We start from the raw sequence: 26,943 nt of genomic DNA on the forward strand, positions 1-26,943 counted from the left end.
GAAAAGCAACAATTTCATTATTGTGCCTTGAATAATGCCATTGAGATTAAACATTTGTTTATATTTCAAAATATTCAGGGTACATTCTCATAATCATGTTCTCTAATTCATTGGAAATACTCTATTAAATGGGAATTGTGATAAAAACATTCGGATAAATGTGCCTTTAGTTAACAATACTGTAGTTCCTCTTAAATATTCTTGTTTCAAGTTAGATAATTCTTCTATGTGTTAATTTGTACAAAACCTATTGTCTTGTTTGAGACCATATATTCGAGATAGTATGCATCGTTTAAATCATCCAGCACCATGCTTCCTTTATACTTATATCGAATGGGAAATTTCGAATAACAATGACAAATTCCTCCAAGGTGCACAGTTGCCAACGACAAGTTCTAAATTAAATGATTACAAGACATAGCTCAATCCTAAATATATTAAATGGAAGAGATTCAGAAAGTGCTGGATAACGTATGATCCAGTAAATGAGGTAATGTTGTGCAACCATTACATTGATTTAATAACTTAACCATGCGACCTACACTTCTGGGTTATGTCTTTCTTCATGCCTTCAGTAGTGTAACTGTTCTTTGTAGTGCTGCTGTAGATATTGTCTAAGCAACTGGGGTACATATTAGGGCGCAAACTGGTGAGGTAATGCAGGTGAACTTCTCCCAATAGATCGATTGAGCAGAGATCGAGAATATTCATTTGTCGGTTGGCAAATGCAACATTTTCTTCAAAAGGAAACAATATTGCGTAACTATAACGACTAAACTTCCAGAATGGAGACCCATGTGTTGCGGATCTACTGGTATTGTATGTAGCTCATTCACTCTGCATTTTGAACTAGCGTTATAATAACTTGGGAAAGGATTTTAGTATAACTGTTTATGTGAGATGAAAAACTAATTCAACTCAGATTCAAACGTAGAGGGCTTTAGCCACGTCAAACGACATGAGAGATTATATTTAACAATAATATGAGAAAACGTGGATATATCGAAATTGGTCAGCAGGTATGCGATTACATTGCGGAGCTATTATTTATCTGCCACGATTGTGATAGGGCATACATTCGTGTCTTTATAGAGAAATAAAAAGACGTTATTTGACGGATAATACAAGCTGAGAGCTGTGTGAAGTAATTGAGATGACACCAGTCATTTTCAACAAACGGTCTCCCCATATAGGTCTTCAAAGTGGAGGATCTTTAGTTCTTGTGACCCTCTCTAAAACTACAAACGCCTTTTCGGAACATGCCTGAAATGGACCAGGTGTGAAGAACCGGATTATCTGGGCGTAGATGCACTAGTGCCGATCTCGACGTTTTGAAAGTTGTGTTGGTCGCTACTACTTGTTCAGGTACATCTGTCCATCATTCAAGCCGCACGTTAATCCTAGATTTTTATTTCATGTTCGTAGGAAAATGAGAACTATTTGTCAGTCTATGTCCTTATTTTCTGAATTATTTTCATCATCAAGACTGATGACGTTAAGGCGTATGCCTCATTGCCTCCTAGTGGTTGAATAATATCGACGGCACATGCTCCTGGGTTAGGAACAAGGTGAAGAGACGGAATGCCCTATAGGGTACAGACACAATGGAAGGTTCAGAATGGACAATTCAGATTTCGTCACGTTTATACTCATTGGCCAGGAAAATGTCCAGGTAATGAAGGTGTCCCGCTTGAATATTTTTTGATTCTGGAAGCATCAATAAAGGTACCCACCTAGAGGTTCGGTGATTCGTCACCCATTCTCGCATAGTCGAAATGTGACTCACAAACCGAATTGTCTGACGTTTTTGCTACACGTGTTTCCTTGCATGCGTTGCGCCCACTACACTGATTATCCAAATTAAACGAAAAAAGTAAGTTTCTTCAGGTCTTTATCCAAAGGCATACCTTCGTCGAGGACCTCTGGGTTCTCCTCGGCGGACGTCTGTAACTGGCATAATACGTCACCTAGCTTCTTAATTAATTCCAACGCCAACTTCTTGATTGAAGGCTGATCCGACGCATTAACACTATTTAGGATGCATGTTAAATGAAAACGTTACGCAATAATGATTACATGCCTAGATTGACATAATGCTGAGTACCTACTTCTCTGTTCTGAATCTTCATCACATAATGAAGCGAGAATGTCTCTGCCTCTTAGTCATGACCTAAAACTACGAATGGGCCTAATGAAAGGTCGTGTAAATGATATAATATCCCTAATATGCGATACATAACATACTTGGGTGATGCCGTCTGAAGCGGTATATTAAAGTATGCGTCCACATAATCTAGTTGCGTCACGCTGAAAGATGAAATGTATTTGCCATCTCCATCATGAAACGGAGTAACATAAATTGTTTAAGTATGTTTAGATCGATCTCAGTTTGACCGGGAGCATCGGCCGAATTGCAACTTTCACATCCGGCTTCATGCTTAACATTTTCATCCACAGGCTGGGCAAATTATACTTATAAATGCTACACTACACAGCTGCGTGTAGGCAGGTTTGACTGCTGACCTACACGCATCATTAGGGGAGTGATGTTTGATTGTAAGCCCGCGCCCTTCTTGGATTTGGCACTATTTGTCTGCAAACAATCATGTATGGGTTCTAAAGCCCGTCAATAGTACGATTGCAATACATGATTTTCACATCTGCTAGTAGACAAAAATTCGATTCAGCTTCCTTAGTGGCTTGTTCATACACACTTTAAATGTTTGATTGGAATCTAATATGGCCTCTACTCTATGTACGGATATACTGGGAAAAGTAAAGTGAATCACTGTCAGTTAGTGTAAAGGTCTCGTAGGTTGGGGTAGGATGTTAGTTAGTATGCTCATAACTATCCCAATAGTCGTGAATAACAGCTACTGCATATCAGTCTCCAAAGACTGGACAAATCCAACAATCATCATAGAGTAAGAATCCTAATGAGATCAAGGACGAACGTCATCAAGACATATAATCTCTTACCGCAGACTTACCAAAAGCAAATAAGCTCATCAAACTTGGTCACTTCAACATATTAGATCTAGATTATTATGGCCAGATGTCATTGGTAAATTGATGATGATAATTGGGATTAGATCATAACCTACACACTAAAAGCAAACCCGCGAATGAGATGTTAATTTATAATCTGATTGAAAACTGATTAAATCTGGCACCAAAAAGGTGCGCATGAATTCCGATAATGGGTTTTACAAAATGATGCGCACTGAATTAAACATCTGATATGAAGGAAATGATAGTGTCACTAACTGGAAACTGAAACAAGTAATCAATAAGACCTGATGAATGGACATTGAACAAATAAGACTGCTTATGAATGTATAAAATACGATGATGGATGTTAAGAAATTAAACAACTAAAAGAATGCTTAATAATCATTAAGGGTGATTTTATTATGGATTTACAAAATATGTATATGTTAATATTCACCAAGGGTGAAAAAAGTATATAATATGAACAAATATGAATAATATTTGATAGACATTGAGGACGTATACACGCACACACACACACACACACACACACACACACACACACACAGAGGAAGAAAGTGCTCAGAAAACTCAATATTGCAAACGTGAAATAATAGAGGCATTTATCGAAGCACTTTGCACTAAAAAGAAGAATTGACGGCAACTCTGAGGATGTCAAAAAAACGTATCATTCTTTAAAGATTCGTTGTGATCAGTCGCATCCAAACCCTCGGTTTGCTAACAAAAACATTGCTCTGATGAGAATGATGTTCATATGCAGTGATTACTGTAAGAAAAAAAAAATCAGCTCCAAACGGATTTTTCAGAAGACTGCATTTCATCAAACTAAAAGGGCAGAATACAGCAACCTCAGTATGAATGACCAGTCTAATTTAGAGACCACACAGAATCGTCGCTGAACGAGAAGTCAGACATGAATGACTAACAGAGCATACGTCTATGACTCTCTGATGCTTTGAGGGCAATCTTCTTCGGGTTATACAACCGAGGAACATCTCAATTGCTGAATACTGAGAAGGACACAATGCTCACTGAAAAAGACATATGTTACAAAGATGAGCAGAACACTTTCATACAGCCAAGTTGCAACTATCTGTCAGGGGAGAGGTAATCGATCGACTCTATAAAAGTGAAAAACGCCAAATCACTTGCTAATCCGAGGAAGCATAATAAAACAGAAAGTAACTCTGCTGTCAAATGGCAGAGTACCTGGAGAGGAATTTATGCCAGCAACTATCTACAAAGCTCGCACATGGCACATACATTTCCTGACTGTACCAGTCAGTGTGGACACTGGGTGTATAATCCATTGTCCACTTGTACAAGTGGAAGGGGCAACACAGAAATCCTGCGATAACCATTAGACAGTGTCCTAGCCGTCAGTAACCTATAAATCCTAACCATAATTATGCTGAATCACCTTGTAGTTATATTTATTGACTTGACAAAACCCTTTAACACAGACAGTTTTAGTAACATTTGGAATTGTCTTGCCTGGTGAATTTCATCTTAAAGGCTTGTTGATTCCATAATAGAATTCCCGCACGAGTCGTATACTAAGGTGAGTCATCTAAATCATTATGTAACAAATGGAATCAATCATGGCTGTAAGGCGGTAAAAATTATCTTCTGATGAAAACTAAGAATTAATTGACGAAAGAAACCCAAATGTATTCAGCCGATGTGAAAATGATGTCAGAATGATTAGTATACTTGCTAAAATAAATTAGAGGATGTGCTGGTGTGTTTGAAATAGCTTTTATACATTAATAATTTGCAAGCATAATGGTCTGATAGTTAACGGCCCTTATCGTACTTAACATTCAAATAGATTCGCATCGCCATCAAGTTTTTTATTTTTCGCTCTCTCTTACATTTGCGACAGTGAGTTCCTTTTACCAAATATAAACTGGAGGAGTGACAAACTATCATGCACACTGGAGACCAAATGTTTGTTTAACATATAGTGTACGTTTCAATCCATGACAATTTATTTTTTACCATTCTTATATTTGAGCAGCTCTTATTTATGTGCAATTTCATCTTCACCCTTTTTAAAAGATCCACCCACTTGAATCGTTATCCATCTTTTCTCCACACAATTTTGTGATACTTCCCAATGCAAGTATTTCAATAAGAGCAGTACCTAACAATCTTGTACTTCGCTGAGATTATAACTCCTCAATATAATCTCTAAAAACAATATTAATAGATTGAAATACAGGAAAAAAAAACACAAAAAAACAAACATTACATTTTTGCATATTATTACAACATTCAGTGAATGAAAATATATAAGACAGTGAATGACTACTATTAATGTTCGTTAAGCCTTGAGATCGCAACCAGAGAATGATACTATCTCAACGGCTCACTGGAATATAATTTACGTATCTGGAATTGGTCACTCGATCCACCACCTGGTGATAGACTACCCAAGACATACAAATACAAACATACATAAACGTACGTTATGCATTTACGCATCATTATCAGCTTTATAAATGGAGTGAGAAACCTATATTGATATCATTCGCCCCATTCTGAGGTAAATGATAAACTTTTTCATAATCGTCTCGTCGTTGGTCCTATCGTTTTCTTCATTATCATTTTCGTCAACAACAACAATATCATCATTATTTATATCATCATCATAAGCGAATCTAAGCATGAAAACACTAATAAAATTATACATATGCCAGTACAACATTTTCATTACCACAATCCGGATTTAACTTTTCTAATCATTGTCACATCTATAAGACACCCTTAAGTCGTATTTATGTATAGCTACAAAACGGAAGACAACGCCAGAAAGTGATGAGCTCTTTATTTCTTGCTTAAATCTGAGTAATAACACAGCCGGACATGAGACATGTAAGGACTACCAGTAATTGTACAGGAAAAGATGACATATACATGCACTGTTGTTAGGTACATAGCTCTAACATGCATTAGCATTACATGGCAGTTGTTTGGTACACAACAAAGTGGAACGAAAATGACATTGGGATTACTGTACATCCTGATTAGTCTTCTTTTAAATGGTACGTATTAACATATACAATTTTATCTTCTACAGACACAGAGTGATTGTAATTTGTAAATATGGATCAATGCACCACATGCATGAAGACTTCCTCAGTGAGTGAATGCTAAAAGTTACGTACAAGTTTTATACCTATCAACATCTACTGTATACTAATATATATATGTGTGTGTGTGTGTGTGTGTGTGTGTGTGTGTGTGTGTTTATGTGTGTGTCGTTTACTTGAGCAATATTTTAACCCTTTATAAGTAAACTTGAGGCATTACTTCCTTAATTATTTTCGGAGTTTGATTTAAAACACTTGATCACTTGATGTGCAACAGTATGACATTATGCATAAGAGTATGCGCTTATCCCTATTTTAGTGCTCAAAGGTATTATATTTTGTTTTATCCTAGATACAAATGGCTTTAGCTTCAATGGTACACTTGGTTCAATCAGTGTCATCATGGACGCCAATTTTAATATATTTTGTTTCATCTTCGAGACAAATGGCTTAAGTTTCAGCAATGGTACACTTTGTCCAATCAGTGTCATCATGGACGCCAATTTATATAGTACACTTTAATATGGATCTAAATGCATATTTGTTCATAATAAAATGTTGGAAGAGCGCTCTACCATAATTCAACCTCTGTCTAGCACAATGGTAAAACTGATATACTGACAGACACACAAAGAGAGACAGAGAGACAGAGAGAGATGTGGTGGGGTGGGGATGGAGGTTGGGAGACTTACCATAAAGGCATGTATCTATTTCTCACCCCGTCCTTACGTTTCTTTGTTGGTCGATTAGCCTGCTCTCTCACCAAATATTGGGAGAGAATGTCTGATGGGTTGATAGTCCTTTGGATATTTTAATGTTAAATTATGTTTGTAGAACCTTATTAATGTGTTTGATAAAAAAGAAGATTAACACATAAGTATTACATAGTACAGTATGTGTGTTCCTTCTAACCAAGGAATATCTAGCGATAACAACTTTGTATTCGTGGTATCGAGAACACTCTAATGTATACACATAACCGTTACGAAGACCCGTGTTCTTGTAGGTTACTTGGTTTTCTCTTTCTCTCTCACTCCTCATATTTTCCCGTATTTTGTCCGTTGTTCATTAAAGAGAGATCTCGAAAGGAAAGTAGAGCGGATTGACCAGACAATCGACCACGTTCCAGTTGCAAGGATAATGATAGATACACCTTTTTTGACCGGGACTGTGGAAGCTTTATGCGTAGCCAACCCGATCTATGAACTGACGATTGGCAACGTACCGGGTTCTAGACTCCCAACCATAGCAGATTTCCGATTCCCTATCATCCAGGCAGTGCAAACTAGGGCTCAGGTAAAGGAGGAAAATAAACCTTTGCGTAAGTTAAAAGTACCGGAAGCCATTATTGATATATCCCGCGAAGAATTTTAAAATGAGCAAAAACGTGACGCGTCTTTACGTGCAACCTCTGAGAAGGCATTAACGGGTACCGTGAGAAAGTGTAAGAACGGGGGTTCCTCTAAATTCCTTGTTCGAAAGGGTTTAATGTACAGGGAATACTCTACATCGGATAGGAAGTTCTTGCAATTAGTGGTTCCCCAGAAATTTAGGGCACATGTATTAAAGGTCGCGCACGAGTCGAGTATGGCAGGTCATTTAGGCGTAAAGAAAACAACGGATAGGGTATTAAGAGAATTTTATTGGCCTGGCGTCAATAGCGACATAGCGCGGTTCTGTCGCTCGTGCGAGTTTTGCCAGAAGACGATCTCTAAGGGCAGGGTAACTAGAGTACCGTTAGGTCAGATGCCCTTGATAGATACTCCGTTCAAACGAGTAGCCATCGACATTGTATTTCCGCATACAGATCGGAAAAACCGATACATCTTGACACTGGTAGATTACGCTACCAGATATGCAGAAGCCATAGCTTTGCCATCAATTGAAACCGAACGTGTAGCCGAAGCGCTCGTAGACATGTTCAGCAGGGTCGGAGTGCCCGAAGAGGTTCTTACGGATTGTGGAGCGCAATTCACCTCAGATCTTATGGCAGAAATTAGTAGGTTGTTGTCCCTTAAACAGTTACGCACAACACCTTACCATCCTATGTGCAATGGATTGGTCGAGAAATTCAACGGCACATTGAAGCAAATGTTGCGGAGAATGTGTGCGGAAAGACCGAAGGATTGGGATAGATATATGAATTCCCTTCTGTTCGCATATCGTGAGGTTCCTCAGGAAAGCTTGGGTTTCTCCCCGTTTGAACTATTGTACGGTAGGACAGTTCGTGGTCCTATGCGCATACTTCGTGAACTGTGGACAGACGAGGTCGCGGACGAAGAAGTTAAGACCACATACCATTACGTAGTTGATTTGCGCGAAAGATTAGAAAGTACTTGTCAAATGGCGCAAGACGAACTCGCGAAATCTAGTCGTAGGTACGCCAATTACTACAACCGAGGAACTCGGAGTAAAAAATTTGACGTAGGCGATCAAGTGTTGGTGCTTCTCCCAACGAATAACAACAAGCTGCTAGTCCAATGGAAAGGGCCATATGAAGTCAAACAGGTGAAAGGCGAAATGGATTATATCATTGATATGGAGGGGAAGTCCAAGACATTTCATGCCAATATGCTTAAACTCTACGTAGCGAGACCGGGACAAACGATTGATAAAGGGATTTTGAATGTAGTGTGCGTTGCGGTGATAGAGGATAGGTCTGGTGACGAAGCGGAATTCGTCTCCAGCACAGAAATACCCCTTGAATACCCCATGGACGTTGGTAAAGAAAGTATTGACCAGATAAATGTATGCCCTGAGTTATCGGAGGGTCAACGTACACAGATTATGGAGGTTTTGTCCAAATATCCAGATGTGTTCACGGACAGACCAGGCTGGACGGGTCTAATTCGACACGAGATCAAATTGAATACCACTGAGCCTATCAGGATTAAAGGATATCCGATACCCTTTAATGCACGGGAGACAATCAGCGAAGAAGTGATGAAAATGTTAGACCAGGGAGTGATCGAACCTTCAAACTCCCCATACTCGTCCCCCGTGGTGTTAGTCAGAAAGAAAGACGGGACCAACCGGTTTTGCATCGATTTTCGGCAATTAAACAAGATCACCGTATTTGATGCAGAACCAATGCCAGATATGGAAAGTGTATTTTCAAAATTGGCAGGTCATAAATACATTTCCAAATTAGATCTAAGCAAGGGATATTGGCAGATACCCATCGCCGATAATGTCCGCGAGTTGACGGCATTCGCGACTCCCAAAGGACTGTTTCAATTTAAAGTTATGCCTTTCGGTTTAGTCAACGCCGGTGCGTCGTGCGTTCGTCTCATGCGCAAATTATTAAACGGAACGGAAAACGTCGACAGCTTCGTAGACGACATCTTTGTTTACACGCATACATGGGATGAACATGTTAAAGTATTACGGGATCGGTTCGATAGACTTCACATTGCAAACCTTTCAGTTAGGCCTACTAAGTGTAGCATAGGGTATTCCAGTCTGGAATGTTTGGGACATCTGGTAAGTGGACTAGGCCAGTTGCAACCTCATCCAGATAAAATAGGAGCAATCAGGGATGCCCCTAGACCAGAGACAAAAAAACAAGTAAGGTCTTTCCTAGGTCTAATCGGGTTCTACAGGAAATTCGTCCCCAACTTTTCGGCTATTGCCAGCCCATTAACGGATTTGACTAGGAAGGGGCAACCGAATAAAGTTTCATGGGGTGTATGCCAGGAAAAAGCGTTTAACACTCTAAAACACAAACTGGTAAGTGCACCAATTTTAAAGTTGCCGGAAATAGATAAACCTTTTGTACTGAGGACTGATGCGTCCGATACGGGTCTTGGGGCTGTTTTGCTACAGGAGCAAGGGGGGATGAAATTGCCCATTGCTTATGCAAGTAGGAAATTGCTCCCTAGAGAGGAAAAGTACTCCGTGATTGAAAAGGAGTGCCTAGGTTTAGTATGGGGAATAGGAAAATTCCATACATATCTTTTTGGGAGGGAGTTTACCTTGCAAACGGACCATCAGCCGCTTTTATATTTGAATAAAGCAAAGGTCACCAATGCAAGGTTGATGCGTTGGACGTTGTCTTTGCAACCATACAGGTTTCGAATCGAGGCAATTCGAGGGTCAGAAAATGTGGGAGCTGATTTTTTAAGTAGGGTGTAATTAGCAAATCATTTCGTTCGGTCTGAAAATTGGAAGTTTTAATAAGGATTCATTGTTCACATTCCGTGATTGTTCTAAAAGTGATACCACTTTTTTTTAGGGGGGAGGTATTGTCACGGAATGGTGTAAATGTTGTTAATTAAATACATGTACTCGGGTTTCGTTTCTTTTCTCTGTACAACGATACCCGAGGGTGATTATAATATGGTCTATGTATTTCGAAATCGTGAGTACGATTCGTCCTGTGCCACACGTGCAAGGTGCCTTCAATAAGGAATAACGAAAATTCTAAAGGTATAAAGACGTTACTATATGTAAAGGACCTTTACAATACTAATGGTTTTGTCAGCAAGCGGCCTGCTTAAAGGATTCGCACAACTCCAGCTGTAGGGCTGAGTGTTTTGATGGTAGGAATATCCGGGTGTCCGGTGTTGTCAGAGGGTAGAAACGTCCGTGTGTCCGGAGAGTTTAAGGTGCCGGAGCGTCTAATGTCTAGCGTCCGGAATGTCAAGAGTGACTAAGGTGACCCAGCTGTAGAGCCGTCAAAGGACAAGGGGTCCGGAGGGTCTAATATTTCAAGTGTCCGGAGGGTCTAATATTTCAAGTGATCATAGTATTCCGAGGGTCCGGAGTCTATATTGGTTGTGAAATTGATTCAGAGGAGCTGTGGAGCGGATATGGTGCACGGGTGACGGAGTGCATCTCCACACATGTATTTTTAGCTGTATGCTAATTTTGGGTTAGTAAGACCCAGTGTATTATTCAGGACTGGAAGGATAGATTGTATATCCGTTCTTGTCTAGTGACATAATTTCGCTACCTGAGCGAATACATTTTTTTCACTATGTGTAAAGACTTACATTGTTTACTATTTGAGTGAACTATATTCATCTTTCCATTATTGAATCATTTGTGAAATCATTTATCCTGTATTTTAGGGTTACTGGCCTAAATTTATTTGTATATTTTTTCCATCTTTGAAACTGTGCGTTTTTTATGTTAAATAGATCCAATATTTGGATTATAAATACGCACACATCTTCATAATCCACTATTCATATAAATCGCCACATTAAATCATATATATGTGTCGTCATTACGTGTTCTGTTGTTAATCCGAAATATCCCACCCGGTTATCTTGTTACAAATGGTGTCAGAAGTAACAAGATAACCGGGTGGGATATTTCGGATTAACAACAGAACACGTTTGACGACACAGATATATGGTTTAATATGGCGATTTATATGAGTAGTGGATTATGAAGATGTGTGCGTATTTATAATCCAAATATTGGATCTATTTAACATAAAAAACGCACAGTTTCAAAGATGGAAAAATATACAAATAAATCAGTTCAGAAACCCTAAAACACAGGATAAATGATTTCACAAATGATTCAATAATGGAAAGATGAATATAGTTCACTCAAATAGTAAACAACGTAAGTGTTTACACATAGTAAAAAAAATGTATTCGCTCAGGTAGCGAAATTATGTCACTAAACAAGAACGGATATACAATCTATCCTTCCAGTCCTGAATAATACACTGGGTCTTACTAACCCAAAATTAGCATACAGCTAAAAATACATGTGTGGAGATGCACTCCGTCACCCGTGCACCATATCCGCTCCACAGCTCCTCTGAATCAATTTCACAACCAATATAGACTCCGGACCCTCGGAATACTATGATCACTTGAAACATTAGACCCTCCGGACACTTGAAATATTAGACCCTCCGGACCCCCTGGTCCTTTGACGGCTCTACAGCTGGGTCACCTTAGTCACTCTTGACATTCCGGACGCTAGACATTAGACGCTCCGGCACCTTAAACGCTCCGGACACACGGACGTTTCTACCCTCTGACAACACCGGACACCCCGGATATTCCTACCATCAAAAACTCAGCCCTACAGCTGGAGTTGTGCGAATCCTTTTAGCAGGCCGCTTGCTGACAAAACCATTAGTATTGTAAAGGTCCTTTACATGTAGTAAATTACACTGGACAACAAATTTTTACAAAAGTCATGTTACTGAAATAAAATTAGTCAATTCTTCTCAATTTTTATGTGCTGAACACGAATATGACAGTCAAATTGCAAAATTGGCTCTAGTTTTTTTGTAATCTGCAAGAAATTAATGTTTACATAACGAAATGCATTCCAATAGTAAAAGGTCAACTGTAATAGCCTACCTATAAAAAATCAAGTCATTGACTACATCTTAGATTTCTTCGCCTGTCTCTTGTACAGCTGTTCGGGAGCATCTCTGAGGAGTGTCCAGCAGTAGTCAGCCAGCATTGTAGTGGACCATTTTCCCTGGTATCTTTGTTCCATTGTTGCGATATCTTGATGAAAACGTTCGCCGTGTTCATCACTAACAATACCACAGTTGCTAGGAAAGAAATCCAAATGGGAATGAAGGAAGTGAATCTTTAGAGACACATTGCAGCCAAGTTTCTTATACTTCATCAACATGTCTTCTACTAGTTCCTTATAGTTTTCTGCCCTAACATTTCCGAGGAAGTTTGTAGAAACTAGGCGAAAAGCATTCCATGCTTGTTTCGCGTCACCTTCCAGCAAGTTGTTGAACCGGTCATCTTTGAAAAGCTCTCGAATCTGAGGACCCACAAAAACTCCCTCTTTAATCTTTGCTTCGCTGAGTCGAGGGAATTTTTCATGCAGGTATCGGAATGCTGGCAAAGTTCGGTCAATGGCTTTCACGAAGTTCTTCATCAAACCTAGTTTGATGTGAAGGGGTGGTAGCAAGATTTTCTGAGCCTCAACCAGAGCTGGGTGTTGGATATTCTTCTCTCCAATGGCTACATTCTGCCTGTGAGTCCATTCCTTCCTCATGTAGTGCATTTCCCTTGCTCGGCTATCCCACTCGCATAAGAAACACATGTATTTTGTATATCCTTGCTGCAGTCCCATTAAAAGGGCAACTACCTTCAAATCACCACAGAGGTGCCAGCTGTACTTGTTATACTCAATGGAATTCAGTAGCTGCCTTAAGTTATCGTATGTCTCTTTCATGTGGACAGCATACGCTACTGGAATAGATGGAAGAATGTTTCCATTGTGCAAAAGCACAGCCTTGAGACTCAGTTTCGAAGAGTCCACAAATAGTCTCCATTCTTGTGGGTCATGAGTGATTTTTAAAGCATTCATGAGGCCCTCAATATCGGAACAGAATATCAGATTACTTTCCTTTCTGAAGAAAGGCTCCAATTGCTGGTGGCGCTTTCGATATGCAGTAATTGTGACATCTTCTTCTAGAAGATTCCATTGTTGGAGTCTTGATCCTAGCAATTCTGCCTTGTTCTTTGATAAGTCCAAATCACGAATCAGGTCATTTAGTTCTTCCTGTGTTATTCTGTGTGGGGTTGATGATGCACCACAGTGAAAATCTGGATCACTGCATGCTGATGGACCAGGAGAAGAACAGGTCGACTCACCTTTGTCTTCGTCAGATGAATCAAGAGAATATTCTGCTGGAGGTTCTGGAATAGGAAGTCCCTCACCATGTGGAACTGGTCTCAATGCAGACGGAATGTTTGGGTAGACTATTCTCGACTTCTTTCGCTTCGTTATTCCGCCGGAAAGAGGAGGAACCAAGCAGAAGTAGCAGTCATTTAGGTGGTTGCTTGGCTCTCTCCACACCATTGGGACTGCAAACGGCATTGATGACCTTTTGCAATTCAACCACTGTGAAAGCTGTGTTGTACATGTAGCACAGCATATATGCGGAGCCCAAGGCTTGTCTTGGTCACCAACCTTGCATCCGAAGCAAAGATGATATGCCTTCTTCACTTGAGAATTGATACTTTTCTTCTGGTTGGCAAATGTCACTTCCCCACAAATATAGCAAAAATTGTCCGCGGTATTAACACACTTTCGAGGCATTACTGTTCTTTATTGTACGTAAATGGATAAAATAATAAGTTTTATGTAACAGTAGCTTGAACTGTCTCGCACAACGTCTAAAATATTTTAAATGCTGAACCTATCTGATTGGGCTTTATATAGTACACTGCTTACGTCAGCTTCAGCAGCCGCCTGGCATTAGTATAATAGGCCTACACATGTATAGTACACTGCTGACGTCAACTTACTTCAGCAGCCGCATGGCATTAGTATTGCATTGCATCAGAAAATGATGCAATCAACTGTGGATGATGTGAGCAAGATGGTATTATGCAATGTTACATCATTATTCCGGATGTTGCTGCAGTCCTACTGGAGAAATTTACACAGTGAAACATAGAAAATGAGGTATATGAATATCTTCAAAACGAGAGCCAATACAAATTTTTCACGGTTATATTCGTGTTCGGCACACCAAAATACTACAGATTAGGGCCTTTTCAAGTCAGTAATGATTTCACTGTTGACCAGTGTTATTTATACCTTTAGAATTTTCGTTATTCTTTATCAAAGGCACCTTGCACGTGTGGCACAGGACGAATCGTACTCACGATTTCGAAATACATAGACCATATTATAATCACCCTCGGGTATCGTTGTACAGAGAAAAAGAAACGAAACCCGAGTACATGTATTTAATTAACAACATTTACACCATTCCGTGACATTCGACGAAAGTGTGTACCGTGTTTATGTCATTTACAAAAGGGGTCTTATTTATATTTTCCCCTTTTTTTATTACGTCTCTAATGATTATTCAGTAAAAATTAGTCACTCATTTAGAGAGTATGGAAACAATATTTGATAATAACCTACAGGTGAAACAATATTTATATATGTGTATTAAAGCCCCAATGGCGCCAATTAACATACATTTCACAATTCTTACAATCTAACTAAGGTTTGGAATTAAGGAAATGATTTGTTAAAACAAAGCGTTCTTAGAAGTAATTAGACTGTAAGGTTTAAACGACTTTCATATATTCAGTTTAGAATTAAGAAGTGGCTCCACTGAATTCAGCCAATGAAGTTACTTGTTATTCCGCTCCTATTCTGCAGTGATCCATGTGTAGTTGACGTGGTACATTCCATAAATTCCGCTAATCACTAACAACATTAGCACAGATTGATTCGATATGGAATTAGGAGAGGCATGTCAATTTTTCGTAAGGAGATCTGAGACGAAAAAACATAAATTAGATACAGTTAAGACTTAGATTAAAATTAGCAATCAGATGCTGCTCTAGATTATACACCGACGGCTGAACTTGGGGTGAACACGATTCGACAAATCGGTTTAATTCGTGCAGATGTGGAGAATAGCTGAGAATCTCTGTTCGATGAGACAGCTCCTGGCTCACAATGTGATGAAATTTTGATATTGACTGCTCTTCATGGAACACGACTATGTGTAGGACCGATATCTGTCAAAATTTAGTATTATTCAGACGATTTGCTATATACTACCTTTTGTACGTAAGGGCGGCATTGGATTTTTAATGCGCTATGGGCGGATCATATTTTGTGTACCAACAAAACTGGTATATCAAATTGCTGGATACCAACACTTTTAAGGCCTTTTAATTAAAATATAGTTTCATATGGTCGAAGTAAGAGTACGTTGGAGTAAAGACATATTCTTAGAAGAGTTAATGACTGTGTAGGCATGTCGGATACGCACGGGTACATGGTTTAGTAGATAAGTGGATTGGAGAGTGTTAGCAGGGCGATGGGAGCCGTAACACAAGGATTCAAATCTTACCAGGGCTGAGAGGAGGAACGACACAAAGTAGTGGGATATTTTTGCATCTAACAATACGTCTATCCATTACAGATCAAGTTCAATCGGTATTTGAAGTCATCGAGTCCCTACACCGATTATCCTGGAAGACAGCCTTACACCATTGTAACAATAGCAGAATCAATTTTACCGTTGCCGTCCCTGCTGTAAATTTAGCAAGAATGAGAGTTATAGACAACATCGCTTTGAAAGGAGAAGCTTGGGTTGGCTACTTCCAGTCATATGAACATTTTCGTTTCATAGGTAAGATGCTATCACACTAGACGGAAGGTAAGATATAATAAAAACTAAACATCATGCCAAGTCCCATGGGTATTTTTCACCATATTCTTCATTGTAATCGACAAAAAGCCTTTGTCAATGGCAAGCTCAGGTAGACAAGTTTACTACGTTTGTGACCCGCTGGCGAGAATCAGGTTAAAACTTATAAATCAATTCATGAAATTACTAAGTTGTATGCATGTTTATATCATTGATGCCATCTGTTATAAATTGGTATGGCGGTAAAACAAACGGAATCGGATAGGATTCGAGATGTCTTACGTCCGCATGGAGTGGACTACTATGGTCATTAGCTCGACTACAGATTGGCTTCTATGTAAGATATGATTAAAATAAATATTGAATCTAATGCTTCCGCAGATTGTAAGAGCGTTCATATGGATTACTCTAAGACTGCTACGTTGTATGCAATATTGATTTCAATATCCGAATCTCACCAATAAATAAAGACAAATTATTTACCTTAGTGGAAAGCCATAATACTTAGTATATTCCTCTTCCTCTTTGTGCTGTGAGAAAGCTTGCCAGTAGCTTCTCGAGGGTCGGTGGTTCTTTCCGGGGTTTTCCCGGGTTCTTCCTCCACCATTAATACTGGCCGCCATGTATAGCCTATCGTGTGCTGAAAAATGGCGTTCAACCCAACAACAACAACAACAACAAATCCGCTTTGTGCTAGTAAAATTGTCAGAACGAGGTTTAGTCACTGAACGTAACATTGATAAATATACTCTGTTTGATAATGCCTTTAGTATGCTATCTAGTGGGGGCACCTAATATAATACACGCACCAACATGTAGACTAACATAGTCTTGCATTTACTTTTTTGAATATTTCGGCAATTCATTTTTTAAAGTTCTTCAACAGTTTTCAATATGTTTTGGAAAGTATAGGCATTATAAATGAATGGAAGAGTGTAGTTTTCTGTATTAGCTAAGTCTAGTCTATCTGGAAACGAATTTCTTAAGCAGTCGAAGGTCAACCAAATGAATAGAAACACACGAGACTACTCGTGTCGTTGGATAGTTCTAATCCCCATATAGTTTTCGAAACCGTCAATCAAATATTAAATTACATTCACGTTCTGACTGTAACAATCCATGCATGAGTCATTTTCCACGGTTTGGGAGGCTAGTGGATCGTAAAAGAGACCATCAGTTTAAAGTGATGCTTCCAAAGCTGATCACCATATTTCGTTTTCAGCAATATGCGTAACGTCCTAAACAATAGGATGTGTAACCGCATATCCTTTTATCTTCACTGAAGTACTGGAAACCGCTTTCATTAAGCGTTTAAACTTTGGTGCATACTCAAACCATTAGTTTACCCTAGTGTAAAATGCATATAATAATAACAATCGAAGTGTTAATCCCCTCAATAACTACTGTGTTTAAAAACAAATCTTACTGAAGAGTTATACAAGCTGGAAATACATGATTTAGATTGCTTTGTGAAGAGAATATATATATATATATATATATATATATATATATATATATATATATATATATATATATATATATATATATATATATATATATATATATATATATATATAACTTCTACTATTTTTCAGTTTGTGTCCCTCTAAGTGAAATAGAATCCAGCGTGTCGGCCCAGTACAGCACTGGAGGAACCGAAAACCGACCAGGGATGTGCTATTCACTGTGTGGATTACATGGATATATCGGTTTACAGGTATCGTATGAACTATTCATGTCATGTAAAGTATTGTAATATCTGCATCAAGGTTCAGATGATCCCCACACAAAATAACAAATATAGGCTGCAAATGCTTAACCAGTAGGAATCCTTAGCTATGAAATCGTTTTAGAAACATGAAACTTTGGTCAGATAATACAACACTTATTCAGAGAGTATCTGATTATATTGACTTTTGATTGCATCAGGGACAATCAGCTCAGATAGATTTATATCCTCCACTCCTGAATACATTTTGGGGCCCCTTCAAAATTATGAAACGTCTTGATTATTTTTCTTCGATGTATACCTTCAATTGGTTTGCATGACTTTGCTATTAAAACTCTTTAGTAATGCATTTTGTATATACAATGATATTATTGTAGAACACTTCAGCTGAGAACTAAAGCAAGTAATGTTTTTCTTTCGTGACTTATTCCTTTTTAAGATGAGCAAATTATAACAGTTAAATGATTAGTTAAATGAATGAATATTTCGTTATTGGTGGTAGTTTCCACAAGTTTGAATCTGAATCAAAAGCGTTAACAAGAATAACTAATTTGGGTCGAAAAATGTATAAATGCACTACTGAGTGACCACAAAGGGATATTAATAGTCTATCACAATAGGTATGTATGTATGTATGTATGTATGTATGTATGCATGTATTTATGTATGTATGCATGTATGTATGGATGGATGGATGGATGGATGGATGGATGTGTGTGTGTGCGTGCGTGCGTGCGTGCATGCGTGCATGTATGTATGTATGTATGTATGTATATTTGTATGCACGTATGTATGTCTGTCTGTCTGTCTGTCTGCCTGTCTGTATGTATGTATGTATGTGTGTGTTTTTGTGTGTGTGCGTGCGTGCGTGCATGAATGCATGCATGCATGGATGGATGGCGATGGATGGATGGATTGATGGATGTTACGAATATATGGTCCTAAACTAAATAACATAAAAAGCAAACCCATCAAGCTTTACAAAACTTCACAAATAATTAAATATTCTAACTAAAACAAATAACCATTAACAGGGACTTAACGATGTATGAAGTAAAGAACAGGTAATCACAAAAGTTCTATCTCAAATCCAAAAGACTATAGTGTTCTAAGTGAATCCTAAGTCCTAAATGTGATTCTATTTCAATATCCTTGGATATGGTGAAGTTATATCGCACGGTCAAAAGAAATGCCAACATCCATGAATGTGCTGAACTGCAAACAGTCTTCATATCTCACAATGTCATTGTTCAGGACCTCTTTGCATAAATTCACAATAGTTCCAAAATATTTCCTTAGTCGTATAAGCAGTTTGTAATTTCAATAGATCAAAAAGCACTCTCTTTAGCTCTTCCCCTCTATCTCTCTCTCTCTCTCTCTCTCTCTCTCTCTCTCTCTCTCTCTCTCCTGCTATCTCTCTCCCTGTCTTTATAAATAAAATGGTTTAAAAATAAATAACTAGATTATGGAAAGCCATAAACAAGTAGTAAGTTTCCAAATTATAAATGTATTAAAAGGAGATAGTAAAATAATAAAACAGACAAACAGTCATACATTCAAAAATATTTTTTATAAAGGATATACAACGTATCAATTTTTTAATTAATAATTTATACATTTGTATAAAGTACCTTGGTATTAATTCCGTTTGGATACAAAGAATCAAACTTATGAATCAAATAACTTTCTTTTATAAGTCTATTCATGTCTATATCCACAATATCTATTGGCATGAAATGAAAATCGAGTAGAGAGTGATTATTTGTATTAAAATGTATTGAAATTAGAGAAAATAATGAATATCTCAATATCATTTTAAATGAAAGCGATGATTATTCATTGTGTTAGAAACCCGTTGAAGTGTTTATCCAACATGGTGCATCTTAAATGAAACGTTGCACATAATCCGATTGAATTAATGAATTATTCAAGTGCTTGAATATAATCACGAAGTACTGACTGTTTACATTAATGATCAAGCACTCAGCTATACCAACAAACTTGTAATTATAAATCACTATTTTCCTTCCAATGACTCCTAAGAACTCACGAAAACCTGCATTATAGTGAAAAAAGTAAAGACTATGGTTCGTTATTATAGTGTTAATTTGCATTTCAAATAAATAATCTCTGATTGAAAATTATCTCGGGAATAATATAAATCGTATTATTTCCTTTCACAATAGTTTGCATGTGAACCAAGTCCTCTTCTGAACTTAACCTCTCATTACACTAATCAAATGTTAGAGCGTGTTTTGGCTATATACATTGCACTAAGAATTACGCGCTTTGTTTACGTGACCCCAATTCATACTCGCGTGTCATTTCTTACCTGCATAATTGTTTATTTGATCTTATTGATCGGCCTTGTCATGAATGAATTCTTACGACGAAGAGTATATATATATATATATATATATATATATATATATATATATATATATATATATATATATATATATATATATATATATATATTTACTATAGTGCTAACCACTGCATTGAAGGTTCTGTACTTGGTCCCCTACACTTTCTTTGATTTTGCAGTGGAATCCCCTCTGTACTCAACTAATAAGTACTGACATGTTTGCAGATGACGCAACACTTTGTTCAGCAATTACCAATATCTATATTCTAGAAGGCAAACTAAGCCTTAACCTTACATCAATTTAGGAGTGGTCCAACCAACATAAGATGGTGATAAGTGCAACTAAGATATTATCCAAGCTTCTAGGACCATCTAAGAACTTGTAAAGCTTAATAACAGAAACATATATCAAGAGTCTAGGGTCTTGAAACAGGTAATAGTAAAAGAGTGAGAACCAGCAAGCTTTGAAAATTCAACAAATACTTTAATTGCCAAGAATACAAAATGAAAAATGTAAAAAGAACTTATGGTATTACAAACTAAATCCCAAATATCCTACAATTTCTAACATTGGTAAAAAAAAAGTAAAGTTATCAATAAACTTTTGCGATATTCCAAAATAAATCCAACGCTTGAAGTGTTGATTTGCCTGTGGTGACAATTGTTGCAGTGATGTGCCAACAGCAATATGGTGAATTACAATAATACAATCCAAAAGTATTTGCTTATTTGAATTATATAATGAATCCCTCTCTCTGTTTCCAAAAAGATGTTATTTACCACATTATATCTCAAGAAGAATAATAAATTAATAATAAGCTAAATAATTTGAATAAATAAATTCCAGCCCAAATGATGTACTGGACTCAATAGTCATACAAATGATTCTAGTCAGATATTAAAGCACGAAGGAATAATGGTTTCACTAATAAGATTATATAGGCTTCTACTTGATCTCAGGTTAAAATTGACACGTTCGAAAAAAACTAATACCTAATCAAAAAAATATCATGCAGGAAGGTTCCAAATGTTTACAAGATATAGTCTTAGTTATAATTAAATGGCTTGTTTTTAACATTATAGTACAAGAACATAGTAAATACCTTGTCCTTGACTCAGACCAAGATAAACATGCGTACTTCTTTTAGTAGTGATCCTAATAATATACCCATATTCAATGATAACAAATTGGTCTATGTTTTGTTTCAGGGAAAGAAAATCAATGATTCGGGTGGAAAATGAACTTGTAGGTCACTGAAATCTACCATTTGGTAGAATACAAATATATTTGACAACAAAATTAAGAATTTTAAGTCAAAGTTTTAGTTCTGGAATTTATTTCATTTATGTAATCGACTAATAATAGCTTCATTATTCTCTGAGTGTATGAGCTTATTAACCAAATTATTATTCAGGTAAATAAAAGGTGGTAAATATGTTAACCAGGGTCAGGGTTTTTACAGATTCCCATGCGAATTGTATGGGTTATTTTGTTGTAAGTAAAAATGTTCATTGCATCATTCTAGAAAGGTATTATCCATTAGGTAATGGTTGTTTTTAGAAAATTATATTACCTGATGTCAAGCAGAAAACTATATAATCTTGTGACTGTGGGAATTTTACCAGTCTTTTTTGATCATCTGGCACTTTAAGTTGTATTATGTTGTGAATAGTTTGGGTTAAATTTTATTTCTTCAAATTATTAAATTCAAGTGATTATATTCTCTGGAAATACAAAAGTGCTCTGACAAAATGTTTGGATAAAGACATCCGTTGGAAGTTATACTAAATTCATGCTTGAAAAATTATACTGTGATTCAACAAGAAAATGTCGATACATCAGTTCCTCCTAAGCTATAACAGACACGTCATCGTTATCAATTTTTGGGTCGCCTTGGGGCTTCATCTAAGTTTCATTTATGACTTTTTAATACTAGGAATTGTGCCTTTAATTCTTGGATTTTTTTATTTAATTCACAATACTGTAAGTTCTATGTTCTTGTTTTTCATTCTGTGTTCTAGGGAAGTACATTATTTGTTAAACTGTATAAAGCTTATTGCCTGCACTCATTTCTATTACAAATTGTAAAAGGATACACTCGTAGCATTGTTCATAAACTAAGCATCATACAGAAGCGAACCAGACAGTTTTTGTGTTTACAAGTTAACAAAAACTTTCATTATCAAGTTATGAAGCGAAGATGTAAAGTATCTTGAAGTATAATGAAATGATCAAAGATAATCCTAAAAAGCTATATTCAAGTATAAACAAATCGAATATTCAATTTGATTTTATTTCCTCGATTGCGTATGTCACAATGACATTGTCCAGAGTTCATTTTATTGATTCAAAATAGTCATGAATAATGTTCTAGTCCAGTGAGCACTTTGTAATTGCAATGAATAAACCTAAGAAATTTCTACTCTCAAACTATCTAACTACAGTATGAAACACATTTGCAGATTGATTTCATCATAAGAAATAAGAATCCGAAATTGTAATGAATCCAAATAGGAATACTGATTGCTCAGTCCTGTTATATATACACAACTTCAAAAATATATTATGAAAATATTTTGCAATATGCCCACGTGACAGATGTTACTACTTAATATAATATTTTCAAAATCCCTATTCATGTCCACTAATCATTCCAAGAACACAACTGATCTAAATATTATAATGGCGAAAAAGACCACAAGTAAACAGATCTTATTATTAAAATCATTACTAATGGTCTTAATCACCAAGGCCAACAACTACTTACAGATCACACGCAATCTGCACTCTTAAAGTCTTACACAAGACTTTTCTACCCTTGTACAAACAAATAACTACCGAAAGATAATATGAAAGTATAATCATGAATGAAAACTACACATACTGTGTACAACAAATCATGTACAAAGTTACAAAAATGCATGACTATACGCAACAACTTCCATCGTAAATATGTTAATAATATCAGCCTCAACCTGTTACTTAATATACATCACCAATTAAAAAAAACATAATGAGTTCACGGATCTAAAATCTATTAAAAATAAATATATGTCGTCATATACACCTAGCGACAGGTCTTCCTGCTCAATCCAATATTCAGTGGCCTCGAGTGGTCGAGTGGTCTAAAGCGCTCACCGTTCCGGATCACAGCCATCACACTTCTGCCTGCGTGGGTTCGAGTCCAAGGCTCAGCTAGCGTGGGTATGTGGGAAAGCCTGCCAATATCTTCTCGTGAGTCGGTGGTTCTTCCCTGGGTTTTCAGGGTTCTTCCTCCACCGCCATGTATAGCCTATCTTGTGCTGCAAAATGGCGTTAAACCGTAGTACAACGACAACAACCAATATATCAAAATATATATTCATGTGACCAAACCCATCCAATGGGAAATAAATTAATCCTTCGAAGAACATCACTTAACTAATCCCTCCAACGTAAATTAACCACAATATAGTAAACAGGTCTTATTATTAATATCATTATTAACGGTTGACAACACCTACATCAACAGCTATTTATAGATCATATGCAATCTTCACTTTTAATGTCTTAAACAATAATTTTGCAAAAATATGCTACCTAATTTCATGACTAAGTATGATTACATTTATAAACATGAATGAAAATTAAACAGAATATCGATAAAATCTTTTACCAAGAGTTTCAAAAATATATAATTATACATAACAATTTCCATCGTATATATGTTATTAATATTAGCCCCTACACATTACTCAATGGACCCTCCAGTCAGAGGAAATATAATGAGTCCACGAGATTCGTACACATGAGATTTGCATTTCATTTAGATTCGGATTGCTTCTATGAGACTGCACTGATTGGAGCAGGTTCCGACCTAGTCATGAAGCTCTTTCAAATCGTCTGACTGCTAACACATGACAGTCAAAGCAAATTAGTGCACGCATTACTGTGATATCATGAAGCAATTGTAAACACTGGTCTTGCATTTAGTGTTAGTGTAGTTGTATGTTATACCTCTATGTATGCAAATATATCGACTGACTGAGTAGAGTTCAGTCATTTGAAAGTTTTAAATCCAAGATGTATAAACTGTAACTGATGAAGCATTATGCTGTTCATCAATAAAATTAAACACACAAGGAATCAGCTTTCACAGCCACCTAAATGAATTTCCACTTTACTTTTCTGTTTGCAAATACTTACAATGGAACAACAAGGAACCTGCATTAACTGAATCCTTCTTATGCATCTTTGAAGGAAAGGAGAAATATGATATTTTCACTTACATTTCTGAACGTAAACTGTGGCTCGAAGTAAAAATGGTGCATTGTGCATCTTAAAGAGTTTAGTGTATATATGTCAAAACAGAGCTTCACCAAGTTAGATTTACACTGATACAATCAGTTAAAACATTACATGATGTATTAGCACAGATTAGCCTTCAAATAACCGTACCGAAACGGTAATCGAAGTGTCATTGTGCATCATAAGAATTACGTAATGAAGATAGCTGACGCAATGATACAAATATGAACAGGCAGAAAGGAATCCGTATCAATAGATGAGACAAATAAAACATAAGGCAAAATCTTCTATTTATTGTTTTAGAATGGATCTAAATTCGGAAAGATTAATGAGAAAAGACCTTTCAAAATTACAGCAACGGGCTTTATCAAGTCGAAAATATATACAGTATGCAGTACATATCAAGTTCGATCATTGCGAAACTGGCTGTTTGTGAGGCTCGCTATAGTACGTAAACTTGCTTAAATTAATGTTTATCTTGATTACTGTGAAATCATTTTAACATTATAATGACAATTTGGACGGCATTGCCACTTTGTGCATGCTATAGAAACAGCAGACGATCAACATAGTCCACGAGTCAGGATAAGAAAACTAGTGTGAGGTAGGAGAAAACAATCATTCAAAGGTACTCCACATTTGAAAAACACGATAATACTCTTATAGGAATACCAGAAATAATTATCAGTGTCCGTTACTTTGCAAAGGAAATGATTTTAATACGTCTTCATCATATATATTTTATTAGCCTTGATTTGTTTGTGAATATATCCCAGAGTCAACTTTAGACACGCTTGAAGCTTATTCATTATTTAATTTGTAGCTTTCATAAATTGAGATCATTATGTATTGAATGTTGTGTTAGGTGGGAATAAATATGTTTTCAACACTTTTAGCATGCCTATTGAATGCTAATCATTGTGAACTATACAAATTAGGAGTACATTAATTTGCTTTTTTTAAAAGGCACGTCAATTTGAATATATTAAACCACTTGCAAAATATAACCTTTTATCCACATCATACAGAAGCTAATAATAATTAATAAATGTACTTTGTTATATATAAAAGTTTATGTCAGTGTACTTGGTGCATTTCAGGGTGAATTTTGTTATTGTATTGCCACAAGGAAATTTTCCACCCCAGACACCCTAATTTTCAACAGCAGCTGTGAGAAACCAGTACCTTGTGGAAATGGAATGCTTTGTGGACATCAAGGATACAACAACATATCAGTTTATATGAAGGGTAAACCGGATGAAAATGCAATTGCCTTGCTGACAAAAAAACAAAATCAAATAATAGATAGATAGATAGATAGATAGATAGATAGATAGATAGATAGATAGATAAATAGATAGATAGATAGATAGATAGATAGATAGATAGATAGATAGATAGATAGATAGGTAGGTAGGTAGGTAGGTAGGTAGGTAGATAGATAAATAGATATATAGATAGATAGATTTATAGATATGTAGATAGATAGATATATTGATAGATAGATAGATAGACATATATATCTCCACATGATGTGAATAACCGCAAACGTAAAACTGTCAATCATGTATATTTCATAATAATAAATTGCTCAGACACGATAAGCACATTTGACTCAGTCATCACTACCCTTACCCATATAACCATATAAGTTCTTAACTGCTCAACAACTTCACCTATGCAATCAGAAAATGGTTAAAATATCCAAACCATTCTTAGATCCCAATTTTCAACTCTTTATCTTAGTCCTACATTGCTGAGGACAATTTGCGATATTTAAGAACACATACGGACGCATTCAAGGTTTGATACCATAATCCCACCATTTCATCGAAAAGGTTTGGGATAATTATAAGTTTGACATGGAGCTGCCTACACAGTTCCTATTTGATGACCGGCAACATTTCAAGTTAATACTTGAGCAGATAACTGACATTACGGCACATAATAAAGATGTAGAACATGAACGCACGTAATAAAGAACATCGATACGAAACGTATACATGAGCTAGTAGCATTAATCAAATAGTCGTCTGTGCATAATTGCTACAAGTATTCTTTGCACTGTACAATTAAACGTTATTGCCATGGACATCTGACACAAAGAATTAGTTTATAACTTAGGTAGATTGTAAATTGAAGTATAACTACAAATACATATCTTGTTTTCAATTAAGAGTTATGTAAGCTGTTTGAGTCGGTAACTGATTGTTTATACCACGATAAACTCAAACAAAACATTAAACTCTTATCATTGAAATTTCGATTATTCGTTATGTTATTTCGTTTGCATCATTAAAAAACATAAATCTTAATTGAGCGTAG

The 26,943-nt window shown here is 36.6% G+C and overlaps 1 protein-coding gene across 1 annotated transcript in view; it reads left to right on the plus strand.

Annotated features, from left to right (window-relative positions):
* Positions 1-5,875: 5,875 nt before the first annotated feature.
* Positions 5,876-26,943, plus strand: part of LOC149791238 (uncharacterized) — a 57,072-nt gene continuing 36,004 nt past the window's right edge. The window contains exons 1-4 of the mRNA XM_089969724.1: positions 5,876-6,059; positions 16,006-16,215; positions 17,829-17,950; positions 25,719-25,866. Of these exons, the coding sequence (XP_089825850.1) occupies positions 5,921-6,059; positions 16,006-16,215; positions 17,829-17,950; positions 25,719-25,866 (619 nt within the window). The 5' untranslated portion in view covers positions 5,876-5,920. The remainder of the gene's footprint in view (positions 6,060-16,005; positions 16,216-17,828; positions 17,951-25,718; positions 25,867-26,943) is intronic.

This window comes from Sinohyriopsis cumingii, chromosome 9, assembly GCF_028554795.1.
Source record: "Sinohyriopsis cumingii isolate HCF-2022 chromosome 9, ASM2855479v2, whole genome shotgun sequence".
In the NCBI taxonomy this organism is placed as follows: Eukaryota; Metazoa; Mollusca; class Bivalvia; order Unionida; family Unionidae; genus Sinohyriopsis; species Sinohyriopsis cumingii.